Consider the following 13475-nt stretch of genomic DNA (forward strand, 5'->3'; position numbering starts at 1 on the left):
TTTATAAAGATATAAATGTGAACATTGTATTATGTCCTAGTTGGAATAGTAACTGCAGCAACTTTAACCTGATGATTTTTCTTGAGAACTCTGATCATTAACAGTTAAAGATATACTGACTGGGACATGGCAATATGCCGAGGCTGGCTTCAAGATTTAATTTTGGTCTAGTGTCTGTGCTGCCACAAAACATACTAGACCAAGAACAGGCTGTCATATGCTTCTAGATTCTTAAAGTAATGGGTTATGGGTTGATGAATTAAAAAGGTTACAAATGATAACTGTAACTGTGACGTCAAATCTTATGGAAAATGTATGTTAAAAATTACTCTGTGATGTTATGGTTCACCAATGATGACTAAACTCATGAACCTAGATGAGTAAGAGAAAATGTGAAACATGTCCCCAAATAAAAAGGTTTTTATGTTTGTTTTGAAACAACACAAATCTAGCAGAACTTACTGAATTCTGTATATCTAAATAAACACTCTGGAAGCTAGTCAGTCATGCTTCAAGATTCTCCAGACCTTCATGGTCTGGTTCAATCTATCCCTCGCCTATTCTGAAGCTGTCTTCTGGTACATGTCCACTTTTGGTGCATGCTCTGTGAGAGGTACAGGTTGTCAGAGTAGGAAAAGTCATACCAAGATATACTTCCTCTCTGTCGATCACTTGCAAAACAAAATCAGAAGTGTCACATGTCTGATTCCTCTGTCACTGCTCTTGCATCCACACATCCACAGACCCGGCCCTTTTCTGGAACTGTACTTTGTCAGGAAATGCCCAGGTTTTTTTTGAATGAATGATTCACTATTGAAAAGAAAACACAATAGCACAGTAGGTCAGAGTTCAGAATGTAAATGGGAAACCTAATCTAAGTATTGATATTAAGTCATTTTTTCGATTTGATTAATTCAGGCAAATATTTTCCCAGGAATGAAATAGGAAAGTATTTTATATTGAAGAGAGAAATTGGAATATGGGTTTGCATACATGAATGATTCATACATAAAGGATTAAAAGACTCCCCCATGCCATTGGCAAGGTTTATTGGTATTTAGAGAGCAGGGTGTCCTACTGATATTCAATGTGCTATATTTGGCTCAGCATTTTCTGGATATTTTCTTTCTCACCTCCTATGGCCTGTGGTGGAAGACTTTTGCATCATTGCAAGTCATATTTGCATGTAGCTATTACATGGGCAAGTGTTCTCAAGAAGAGTTATTCCTGTGGTCCTGATGACTGTCCTGGGAGAAGTAATCATGGGGCCTGAAGAAAAAGAAGAGCTACCAATATGTTTTGAAGGTTGTTTTCTTCTTTAATGCAGGGTCTCATATGGGAGTTTTGAGGGACAGAAGTTCCCAAGGTCTCAGTACATTAGAAGATGCCTTCCAAAAACATATGTGATTACTGTCATGATTTCACTCACCGACAGCATTACATAAGCTTATACTCAAAAACAAAGGAGCTCTATATACAGCACATGGCCACCTTCAGATCCATGTCTCCATGCTCTCACTTATATTGAGATAGACACTTCTATTTTATAATGTTTTCTTGGATTTTTATCCTCTGGATCCTGCAGACTCTTGTTTTTGTGTGCTCCTTGGATGCTTCTGATTGCTCTTTGAAAACACAATGGAATCGATACAGTGATGGAAATGTGGTGATTGCTGCATTTGTTCCTCTTCTTTATTTTTATAAGGGATTCAATATAGTTGATCTTAATGCTAAACCATTTTTTTATAAGATGTAAGTGTTTTTAAAAACTCATTTGTTTTCAGAACTTATTTTCATTGTCTTCAAAGAAGTTGGGATGCACTTCAATGTAACTTTTATTTCTATTGCAGACTTCCTCACCTGTTGTCACCTAACTCTTTTGCAGGTAGTTTTTCTGTTCATTCATTTTCTTCTACCAAGAATAGGGAGGACTTTGTTTTTATTAATGTTATTTAAGGTTTGATATCCTGATTCTTTCTCACTTTGTTTGCCTGCCTTTAGCTTGTGAGGGTTGCAATATTTAATAGTTTTCTCTGCAAAAGGAATGTTGAATTCAAAGTTGGCAAATCACTTTGGGTAATTTCCACAGTGTAGTTTTTGTCTTGGATCCAGAGTTCCTTAGGCAATTTACAGAGCCTGGAATTGTGTGTGCTGTCTGCTTCAGATTAGGGAGGAGTAATACAATATTTTGGAATCTGGACTCCTTATAATTCTTTCAGATGACTCACAATATTACTCTTCAGTTTTTATTTGAAATCTTATAAATTCTGTCAATATGGCTCTGTTTGTGACATTTTATTCCCATTTCTAAATATTTGCAAACAAATAGCGATGTATTAAGGAAGACACATTGATTCCATGGTGGCCAGAGAGGGCAGTTTTTAATTTGTTTGATCCCTATAGCATTAGTAGGCATTGTCAGACATTTGGTACAATTGAGTGGAGTCTGCTGGAAAGAAATGCCCATAGCAGGGTTTTTATTGAAGAATGTAAGACTTAATTTATTCCATGCAGAGATTCTCTATCTGTAGGATCCACACATTAAGATTTGAAATGAAGAAAGATGGCTTGCATTCAATGTAGAACACAACCCTGTAAAATAGAAATGCAGAAGCAAGTTCCATGTGGTAAAAATTGTCTTTCCAGGTGAAAGACATCTAGGAGTGAACATAAATTTAGGTGACTGTGATATCATTTGTTAATTGGTGAAACATGATTGAAGTACTAAGTCACCATCTGAAGGACAATGGGGCAGGAAAAATGATCAAGTAGAATATTTGACAGATACTTAGCATGTTTTTGACAACTTATCCTGAAATCAACATAGTCAATGTGTCCACACAAATCCAACTATAGGTGCATGTCCATATGATTACCTGCAAGAGGTGAGTGTATTTTTTCTCTTCAGTTTGTATTCCTCACATTTTGATTGGATGTACATAGATGAGTTCATTCTGTACTAATGGGGAAGTTCTTCTGTATATATGTTTCTGTTATTGGTTGATGAATAAAATATTGATTGTCCAGTAGAGGCAGGAAGATAGGTGGGGCTAGGAAATGAGGAGAATTCTGGGGAGAAGAGGCAGAGAGAGGCTGAAAGAGTTGCCCTGTAGAGACCATGAAGATAGGATTGCAATGAGTTTTCTGGTAAGAAAGAGGATGAAAGAAAAGAACTAGATTAATAGATATGGGTTAATAAGTAAGAGAGAGAGCTATCCAGTAAGAAGCCCTAGCAATTGGCCACCAGTTTTATTATTCATATAGCTTCTGTTTGTTTATTTGTGGCTAATGATGTGTAGAAACAGACTCTTTCATTGGTCAATATCCTCAATGTGTCTTCATATGAACATGTACCTTATAGAGAACATCAGTTCCCATCATTACAGCAGGCTTTCTCCCAGGTTTTCATATGAAATTCAGGTCCTCTGGTTGGCAGGGCCACACAAATACCTTCACTATCTTCCTACAGCATTTTAAAATTTTAAATGCTCAATTTTAAGAATCGTTTGCATGGCTCTGGGTCTTATCTTCCTGTGATTAGCCTCTCCAGGAATTTATACTTCTTACCTTTTTCTCTCTCCATGAATCCAACATTGGCCATACTATGGAAAGAGGAATAATGAGTGCGATGTCCCATTAGTCCCCCTATGAAAGGTCACCTGAACATATTTTAAGTGTTTATAGATACCTTTCTTAACTTATTGAGCTGAAGAAATGGATGTTGTGGAAAGGGCAGAATTCAGGGTTCCTCAGAGAAGGGTCCTTCCAAGTAGCCAAAATAAAACCAAACAGATGAAAAGATTCTGATCATAATACACATGTTGATGACAGCAGTCATGCTAGGAGTGTGTCATGTGAGTGGTCATATCTGCAACACAAAAATTCAGACTGTCAGGAATAGTATAATTCCTATTGAGAGTTTAGTTAAGAACACATTTGGTGTAATTTCCCCTTGTCATATGACTAGAATAGGAAAGAAAACCATCAAAACTCTCACTGCAGTGTTTGCCATGAGTATGAAGAGACTGAGAATTGTTATTGTTTTCACTGTTGTGAAACTGTTAGGAGTTTGGTGGAAACACTTGAGGTGTTTTGAGTTTAGCAGTATAAGCTCAGAATCAGCTTCTCTCTCTCTCTCTCTCTCTCTCTCTCTCTCTCTCTCTCTCTATCTCATCTATTACAATGTTGTTGGGAACAAGAAGAGGTAAAAATTGAGCAAACATTTTTTTAACATCATTATTAACACCAGTTTTGTTTAGTAAGATGAAATGTGAGTATATCCTGGTCTGGACCTTGTTCCAGTCTTTCAAAAAGAGGGTAAGTTGTATCAGCTCTTTGTTAGTTCAGACTCCTGCATGAAGTACAGTTACCTGGGGCATTGTAAGAGAATCCAGTTGAGCCTAAGGACCTTATGTGGGAATCTTGAGTAATTCCCCAAATCAATGACTTGGGTGACAGAATTCCCTGTAGTCCCTTCAAATCAGGGAGAATCAATGGTTAGTCTACTGAAGGACACATTCTATCTGTGGGAAAACATCTTTGCGAAAGAGATGATGTTCCATAGTTGGTAAAAAAAATCCTTTAGGGTTTGACCTGAGTATTTAGGAAGATTATGTTGTCTTTCTCAGCCATTGATAGACACTGCAGTGCTGAAGAAAGCTAAAGCCTTTTCTTCTATGTGGATATTGAGCTCTATCCATTTTTAAAAACAAGAATTAAGGATTGAGAAATAAATAACATTTCATATGATGAAGCGTAATTTTTGAGGACTGCCATCTCTTACATAACTAGAACAGCATACTTAATATTTTAAAGAACATTCTTTATTGGTTCATGCTTAAGACTATACATTTAGTACATTTTAATTCTGTTTCTGTTCTTAGGAGAGCTATTGGAAACTCTAGGCTAAGCATTCTCTTGGGCCTCTGAAGAATCTCTGATTCTTCAAGCCTTTCTTATGTCATTGTCCTTCTTATGAGTATAAGTCAAGAGCTTGTCTTGTGCTGGCTGTGACTTCCTTGTATGCCCAGAGGTTACTAATCAGTGTTTTGGCTTTCTTAATTGTTGACTAAGCAGAGAGAAGAATTGAATATAAATTACAGCCAGTTTTCCATAATTGTTAATCTTATTCCACAGAGATTTTCATACCCTATATACAACCTTTAAATCTCAAACTCTGTGTACCTTATCCCATTTATAAGTTCACTATTTAAAAATGCTTTATAGTATTTTCCCCATTTTGAAAACATCCATATATCAAAATCTTTATATATAATTCTTCTTTTAAAAAACAATGTCAATCAGTTACTGGATGAATGCTCAATATTGGCAATTAAGGTTGTCATCAATCTCATTATAGGTACTGGGCATTTAAGGTAGCCTCTCAACTATTGCTTAGATTAGCAGAGATGCACAGGTAAGCACTCATCCAATGTCCTTTAATTCAGTTGTATATTAGGGAGGAAAGGGGTCAAGACTATGTTGGGTAACCCACAGAAACAGATGATCTGAGCAAATAGAGGCTCGCTGTTTCCAGACTGACAGCTGGAGAACATGGGACTAACTAGGTCCCCTGAACATGGGTGTCATTGGGGGGCCTTAGCAGTCTATGGGCCACTGGAAGTGGAACTAGTATATATCACTAATGCATGCACTGGCTTTTTGGAGCACATTTCCTATGGAGGGATAAATTGCTCAGCTTAGATACAAGGGGGAGGGCCTTGGTCATGTGCTACATGATGTGACAGACTTTGATGATTTCCCATGAGAGGCCTCCCCCTCTCTGAGGAGTGAATGGGGAGTGGGTTGTGGTGATTGTGGGAGGAGAGGGAATGCAGGAGGGAGGGGTTACTGGGATTGGTATGTAAAATCATATTGTTTTCAAAATAAAAATAAGTAAACAAGTTCAATATTTACAACATTTTAACTTTTAATCTTTGTAAATACCATGAGACATATTTTGTTTAACAAATACCATGAGACTTAATAGGCTAAAAAAATGCATTTGCAATATATTTGGGGAATATTAAGTTCTCAATGATACCATGTTCTAATTCATACCTGTTCACAGTAGAGGACCAATGAACTTATTCAGCTTTCATTCAGAGAATGGTAAGATGTTTCTGATGAGAGAGTTGATGAGTGAGAATCAGTCACATTGAAAATTCTTTACTCTGTATGTAAGAAGTCAATTTTGCATCACATGATAGATATCTTTTTCCACCTTTTAAAATATACTAACTAATCCGTTCTTCTCCTTTTAAAGACGTGTTAATATTTAAATAGCCATTTTGTAGTTTCTTAGTATACCATAGCTGAAAGTATGAAGATGGCTGTTGCTTTTCTCAAAAGAAAGGTCAGAAACCACTTTTTCTATCATTCAATACTCATTCACATACCTTTGTTTATTAACGAGTCTATAGTGGTTAGAAATATCCTTAAAATCATGATTTGTGTCTATAAATACATTTATATACATATATTAGATTGAAAATCAGAGATATATACTATCTTTTCTGAAAAAAATTATTTTTCTGTCAATGCATTGAGACCACAGCTTCCTCTCCCTTTAATTTTCCCAGTCAACCCTACCTCCTCAATCCCTGTATCCACTGCTGCTCTGTTCTTTTTAGAAAAGAACAGGTCTCCCAGTTGATACCACCACATTATATGACCAAATAAGTTTAGGGTTAAAGCCTCAAATCAAGACTGGACAAGGCAACCCAGTAGGAGAACAAATACCATAGTAGCTGGCAAGTGAGTCAGAGATACCCTACTCCACTGTTAGGTGTCAAAAAAACCCCAAGATAACCATAGCATATATGTGGAGGGTCTAGCACACACCCATGATTTATCCTTCAGTTTCTTCCAGCCCTATGAGCCCTGATTATTATGATTCTGTGGGACATGTTCTCTTGGTGCCCTCAGCTATCCTCCTGCTCCCATAATCTTTCCTCTTCTTCTGCTGTCAGGTTCCTGAGATTAACCTAAGGTTTGGCTGTGGTTCTTAATATTGGCTACCATCCTTTTCAACAGAAAGAAATGACAATGCACAATTTGAGAAAAATCTCCTGGTTTAGAAGTAATCATCTCTTTTTTACATTTTTTTTAATTTAAATTCTTTAATTACTACTCATATTTACCTATCCATCCCCCATTCCCTCACCCTCCCATCCTCCCATGTTCCCCACCAATCCCCTGCTGACCCCCCAAATTGTCCCCAGGGATAGTGACGCTTCCCACCAGGGACCTTCAAAGTCTGTCATATCATTTGGGGGAGTGCCTAGAGGCTCCTTGCTGTATCTGGGCTGCAATAGTAACACTCCATAGGGAATGGGCTCCCAAAGTCCATTGTGCTCTAGGGATAAGTAGTGGCTCCACTGTTATAGAGTCCCATAGACTGTCTTGGCCTCCTAGCTGGCACCCACATTCAGAGAGGTTGGTTTGGTCCAATGCTGTTTCCCCAGCTTTATGACAATAGTCTCCATGCAACAGTAGGTCAGATACATTGTCTCTGCAGGTCTCTAGCCCTGTCTTGGCTCCTTTCCTCATCCCTCCTCCCTCTCCACAACTGAATTCCAGTAGTATGATTGAGTGCTTAGCTGTGGGTGTCTGTCTGTGCTTCAAACAACAACTGGATGAAGGCTCTCCTTCCTCTGCCTGCCTCTGTGCTCACACTTTGGTCAGGGGTTCTTGTCCCCAAACCCTTCTTTAGGGAATATGAAATCTCATGGGGACCTCCATGTTTCCTAGCTCCTCTGCCAGTGTGGATTGTAGACTATTGATCCTTTGCTCTATGTCTAAAAATCAAAAATGAGTGAGTAAATACCATGTTTATCTTTTTGTGAATGGGTTATCTCACTCAGGATGGTTTCTTCTAGTCTCATCCATTTGCCTGCCAATTTCAAGATTCCATTTTTTTTCTGCTGAGTAGTACCCCACTGTGTAAATGTACCACATATTCTCTATCCATTCTTCAGTTGAGGGCCATCTAGGTTGCTTCCAGGTTCTGGCTATTAGAAATAATGCTGTTATGATCATAGTTGAACATATGTCCTTATTGTATGAGTATTCTTTGGGTATATTCCCAAGAGAGGAATTACTGGATCTTGAGTTAGACTGATTCCAATTTTCCTGAGAAACTGCCATACTGATTTCCAAAGTGGTTGTACAAGTTTGCACTACCACCAGCAATGGAGGAGAGTTTCTCTTTCTCCACATCCTCTCCAGCATAGATTGTCATTGGTGTTGTTGATTTTAGCCATTCTGACAGGAGTGAAATGGTATCTCAGAGTTGTTTTGAGTTGCATTTCTCTGATGCCTAAGGATGTGGAGCACTTTCTCAAGAGTCTTTCAGCCATTTTGGATTCCTCTGTTTAGAATTCTCTATTTAGTTCTGCACTCCAGCTTTTAATTTCATTGTTTGGTATTTAGGTGGCTAGCTTCTTGAGTTCATTGTACATTTTGGAGATCAACCCTCTGTCAGATGTGGGGTTGGTGAAGATCTTTGCCCATTAGGTGGGCTGTCATTTTGTCTTAGTGACTGTGCCCGTTGCTTTACAGAAGCTTCTCAGTTTAGGAGGTCCCGTTTATCAGTGTTTGTGCTACTGGTGTAATATTCAGGAAGCAGTCTCCTGTACCAATTAATTCAAGGGTATTTCCCACTATATCTTCTAAAAGTTTCAGTATAGCTGGATTTATATTGAGGTGTTTGATCCATTTTGACTTAAGGTTTGTGCAAAGCAATAGGCTTGGGTTGATCTGCAGTCTTCTACATGTCTGCAACCAATTATGCCAGCACCATTTGTTGAAGGTGTTCTCTTTGTTCATTCATGTAAATTTTATTGTTTGTCAAAAATTAGGTTTTCTTAGGTGCGTGGGTTAATAACAGGATTTTCAATTCGAATCCATTGGTCTACCAGTCTATTTTTGTCCCAATACCAAGCTGTTTTCAGGACTATAGCTCTGTAACAGAGCTTCAAGTCATGGATGGTCATGCCTCTGGAAGTTCTGTCATTGCACATGGTTGTTTTGGCTATCCTGGGTCTTTTGTTTTTCCATATAAGGTTGAGAATTGTTTTTTTTTCAAGTTCTGTGAAGAATTGTGCTGGGATTTTGAAGGGGATCACACAGAATCTGTAGATTGCTTTTGGCAAGACTGCCATTTTTACTATGTTGCTTCTACCTATCCAAGAGCATGCGAGAACTTTCCATTTTCTAGTTTCTTTTTTAATTTATTACTTTAGAGGCTCAAAATTCATTTTTTATTAGTTCAAATTAGCTACAAGCTTGTTTCACATATCAATCACTTCTCCCACCCATCCCCCAAACCCTCCTCCCTCACCCCGGACATACCCCCCACCCCATTCATCCTGCACTCCCCAGGCAGGGTAGGGCCTTCAATGGAGGCTCCCTAAAGTCCACCACATCATCCTGGGCTGGCCCTAAGCCCTTCCCCATGTGTCCAGGCCAAGAATGCATCCCTTCACGTGGGATGGGCTCTCAAAATCCCATCTTACACCAGGGAAAAATACTAATCCGCTACCAGGGGTCCCCTAGAGTGCAGAGGCCTCCTCACTGACATTCATGTTAAGGGGTCTGGAAAAGTCCTGTATAGGCCTCCCAGATAGCAGTCTGGGGTTGATGTGCTCCCCCTTGTTCTGGCCAGCTGTTTCTGTGTGTTTCAGCAGCCTGGTGCTAACCCCTTTTATCTTCATTCCTCCCTCTCTGCAACTAAGTTCCAGAGTTCAGATCAGTGTATATCTGTGGATGTTTGCCTCTGCTTCCTTCAGCCACTGGATGAGGGCTCTAGGATGTCATAAAAAAGTAGTCATCAATCTTATTTTAGGGGAAGGGCGTTTAGGTTATCCTCTTCACCATTTCCTGGATGTTTGTGTCATCCTTGTAGGTCTCTGAAAATCTCCCTAGTGCCAGATATCTACTTGGACCTATAATGGCTCCCTCTAATATGGTATCTCTCATTCTGCTCTCCTCTATTCTTCCCAAACTAAATATTTCTGCTCCTCTATTTCCTCCATTCCTCTCCTCTTCTCCTCCTTTCATTCTGGCAGCTCCCTCTCCTCTACCCTCATGCTCCCAATTAGCCCAGGAGTTCCTGCCCCTTCCCATTCCTGGGACCATGCATTTTTCCCTTAGAGTCCTTCATGTTTCCTAGTTTTTTGTTGAAGAGGATTGTAGGCTGGTAAAACTTGGCTCTATGTCTACAAATCATATATGTGTGACTACATACCATATTTGTCTTTTTGTGACTGGGTTACCTCACTCAAGATGGTTCATTCTAGTTCCATCCATTTGCCTGCATATTTCAAGATTCCATTGTTTTTTTTCTGCTGAGTAGTACTCCATTGTATAAGTGTACCACTTTTTCTCAATCCATTCTTCAGTTGCGGGGCATCTAGGTTGCTTCCAGGTTCTGGCTATTACAAACAATGCTGCTAGGATCATGGTGGAACATGTGTCCTTGTTGTATGAACGTGCATTATTTGGGTGTATGTCCAAGAGAGGAATTTTTGGATCTTGAGGTAGACTGACTCCCATTTTTCTGAGAAACCACCATACTGATTTCCAGAGTGGTCTTACCAGTTCACACTCCCACCAGCAATGAAGGAGTGTTCCTTTTTCTCCACATCCTCTCCAGCATAGATTGTCATTGAGTTTTTGATTTTAGCCATTCTGACAGGTGTGAGGTGGTATCTCAGAGTTGTTTGAGTTGCATTTCTCTGAAGGCCATGGAATTGAGCACTTTCTTAAGTGTCTTTCAGACATTTCAGATTCCTCTGTTGACAATTCCCTATTTAGTTCTGCACCCTACTTTTTAATTTCATTGTTTGGTGTTTTGGTGGCTAGCTTCTTGAGTTCATTGTATATTTTGGAAATCAGCCCTTTGTAAGCTGTGGAGTTTGTGAAGTTCTTTTCCCATTCAGTGGGTTGTTATTTTGTCTTACTGACTGTGTCCTTTGCCTTACAGAATCTTCTCAGTTTCAGGAGGTTCCATTTATTAATCGAAGATCTCAATGTCTGTTCTACTGGTGTAATGTTCAGGAAGCAGTCTCCTGTGCCAACTCATTCAAGGGTATCTCCCACTTTCTCTTCTAGAAGATTCAGAGTGGTGGATTAATGTTCAGATCTTTGATCCATTTGCACTTAAGTTTTGTGCATGGTGACAGATATGGGTCTATCTACAATCTTCTTCGTTTGGGAATCCAGTTGTACCAGCACCATTTGTTGAAGATGCTATCTTTCTTTCATTGTATTGATTTAGCATCTTTGTTAAAAATAAGGTGCTCATAGGTGTGTGGGTTAATATCAGGGTTTAAAGACTCCAAAATCTTACTGTACAGGTCTTTCACTTTTTTGGGTAGCATTACTCCAAGATATTTTATGTTGCTTGTGGATATTGTGAAGGGTGATTTTTCTATGATTTCTTCCTCATTGGATTTATCATCTGTATATATTAGGGCTACTGATTTCTTTGAGTTAATTTTATATCCTGCTACTTTGCTGAAAGTGTTTATCAGCTGTAGGCAATGCCTGGTAGAATTTTTTGAACACATATGTAGACCATCAAATCATCTGCAAATAGCTAAAGTTTGACTTCTTTTTTCCAATTTGTATCCCTTTGATTTCCTTTTCTTGTCTTATTGCTCTAGCTAGAACTTCAAGTACAATATTGAAGAAATATGGAGAGAGTGGACAGCCTAGTCTTGTTCCTGATTTTAGAGGAATTGCTTTGAGTTTCTCTCCATTTAGTTTGATGTTGGCTGTTGGTTTTATCATGTTTAGATATGTTCCTGTTATTCCTGTTCTCTCCAAGATTTTTATCATGAAGGGATGTTGGATTTTGTCAAAGGCTTTTTCAGCGTCTATTGAGATGATCATGTGGTTTTTCTTTTTCAGTTTGTTTAAATTGTGGATTACATGGATGGATTTTTGTATGTTGAACCATCCTTGCATCCCTGGGATGAAGCCTACTTGATCATGGTGGATGATTTTTCTGATGTGTTCTTGCATTCAATTTGCCAGTATTTTTTGAGTATTTTTGCAGCAATGTTCATGAGAGATATTGGTCTGTAGTTCTCTTTTTTTTAGTTGTATCTTTGTGTTGCTCAGGTATCATAGTGATTGTAGCCCTGTAAAAAGTGTTTGGCAACGTCCCTTCTGCTTCTATTGTGTGGAACACTTTGAGGAGTACTGATATTAGCTCTTGTTTGAATTTCTGGTAGAAATCTTCAGTGAAGCCATCTGGTCCTGGGCTTTTTTTGGTTGGAAGGCTGTTGATGACTGCTTCTATTTCATTAGGGGTATAGGTCAATTTAAACTGCTTAACTGTTCTTGGTTTAATTTTGATAAGTGATATCTATCCACACTAACCTGTGGAATACAGGTTTTCAAAGTCTGACCTGATGATTATCTGGACTTCCTCAGTGTCCTTTGTTATATCCCCATTTTCATTTCTGATTTTGTTAATTAGCCTGCTCTCTCTCTGCCTTTTGGTTAGTTTGGACAGAGGTTTGTCTATGATCTTCTCAAAGAACCATCTCTTTTTTCATTGATTCTTTGTAATGTTTTCTTAGTTTCTACTTTATTGATTTCAGCCCTCAGTTTGATTATATCCTGGCATCTACTCCTATGTGGTGAGTTTGCTTCTTTTTGCTCTAAAGCTTTCAGTTGTTCTGTCAATATTCTAGTGTGACTATTATCCAGTTTCTTCATGTGGGTACTAAGTGCTATGAACTTTCTTCTTAGCACTGCTTTCAAAGTGTCCCATAAGTTTGGGTATGTTATGTCTTCTTTCTCATTAAATTCTACGAAGTCTTGAATTTCTTTTTTTTCTTCCTTGACCCAGGAATGGTGCAATTGTGCTTTATTCCATTTCCATGATTTTGTAGGGTTTCTGCAGTTTGTGTTGTTATTGAATTCCAACTTTAAATCATGGTGGTCTGATACAGGGGGTTATTCCATTTTTTTGTATCTGCGTAGGTTTGATGTTACAATAAATCTTTCTGCCAAAAGCTGCTGAGCTCCATTGCCATGTGGGTACCTTAGCCAGCTGCCTGCCCGAGTTAGGGCCCAAATGAATACACAAAAACTTGTATTAGGTTCAAAGCTGCTTGCTCAATGACTAGTATTCTTCATATGTTAGCTCAGTCTTAATTATCATAAATTTATATATTATATAAGACTTATCTTAATGGAGACCTTATAGGCATCTCTCCTTGCCGGTGGATCACATTGTGCAGCTGGACCCTTGTATTTCTACCTGACTCTGTATTGGTAATTTCTCACTATTGTTTGATACATTGCCGAGTATGTTTTCAAATTTAGAGAAGGTTCCATGTGGAACTGAGAAGAAGGTATATTCTTTTGTGTTCAGATGGATATCTATAGATCTCTGTTAAACACTATTGGGTCATAACATCTGTTATTTCTTTTGTTTATTTGTTATGCTCTGTCTG

General features: G+C 38.5%; 1 protein-coding gene across 1 annotated transcript in view; it reads left to right on the plus strand.

Annotated features, from left to right (window-relative positions):
- The window catches only part of LOC113835458 (vomeronasal type-2 receptor 116-like), a 56103-nt gene that overhangs the window by 25956 nt on the left and 16672 nt on the right, over positions 1-13475 (plus strand). The window contains exon 4 of the mRNA XM_035444155.1: positions 1586-1752. Within this exon, the coding sequence (XP_035300046.1) occupies positions 1586-1752 (167 nt within the window). The remainder of the gene's footprint in view (positions 1-1585; positions 1753-13475) is intronic.

Source organism: Cricetulus griseus, chromosome 4 (assembly GCF_003668045.3).
Source record: "Cricetulus griseus strain 17A/GY chromosome 4, alternate assembly CriGri-PICRH-1.0, whole genome shotgun sequence".
NCBI classification, from domain to species: Eukaryota; Metazoa; Chordata; class Mammalia; order Rodentia; family Cricetidae; genus Cricetulus; species Cricetulus griseus.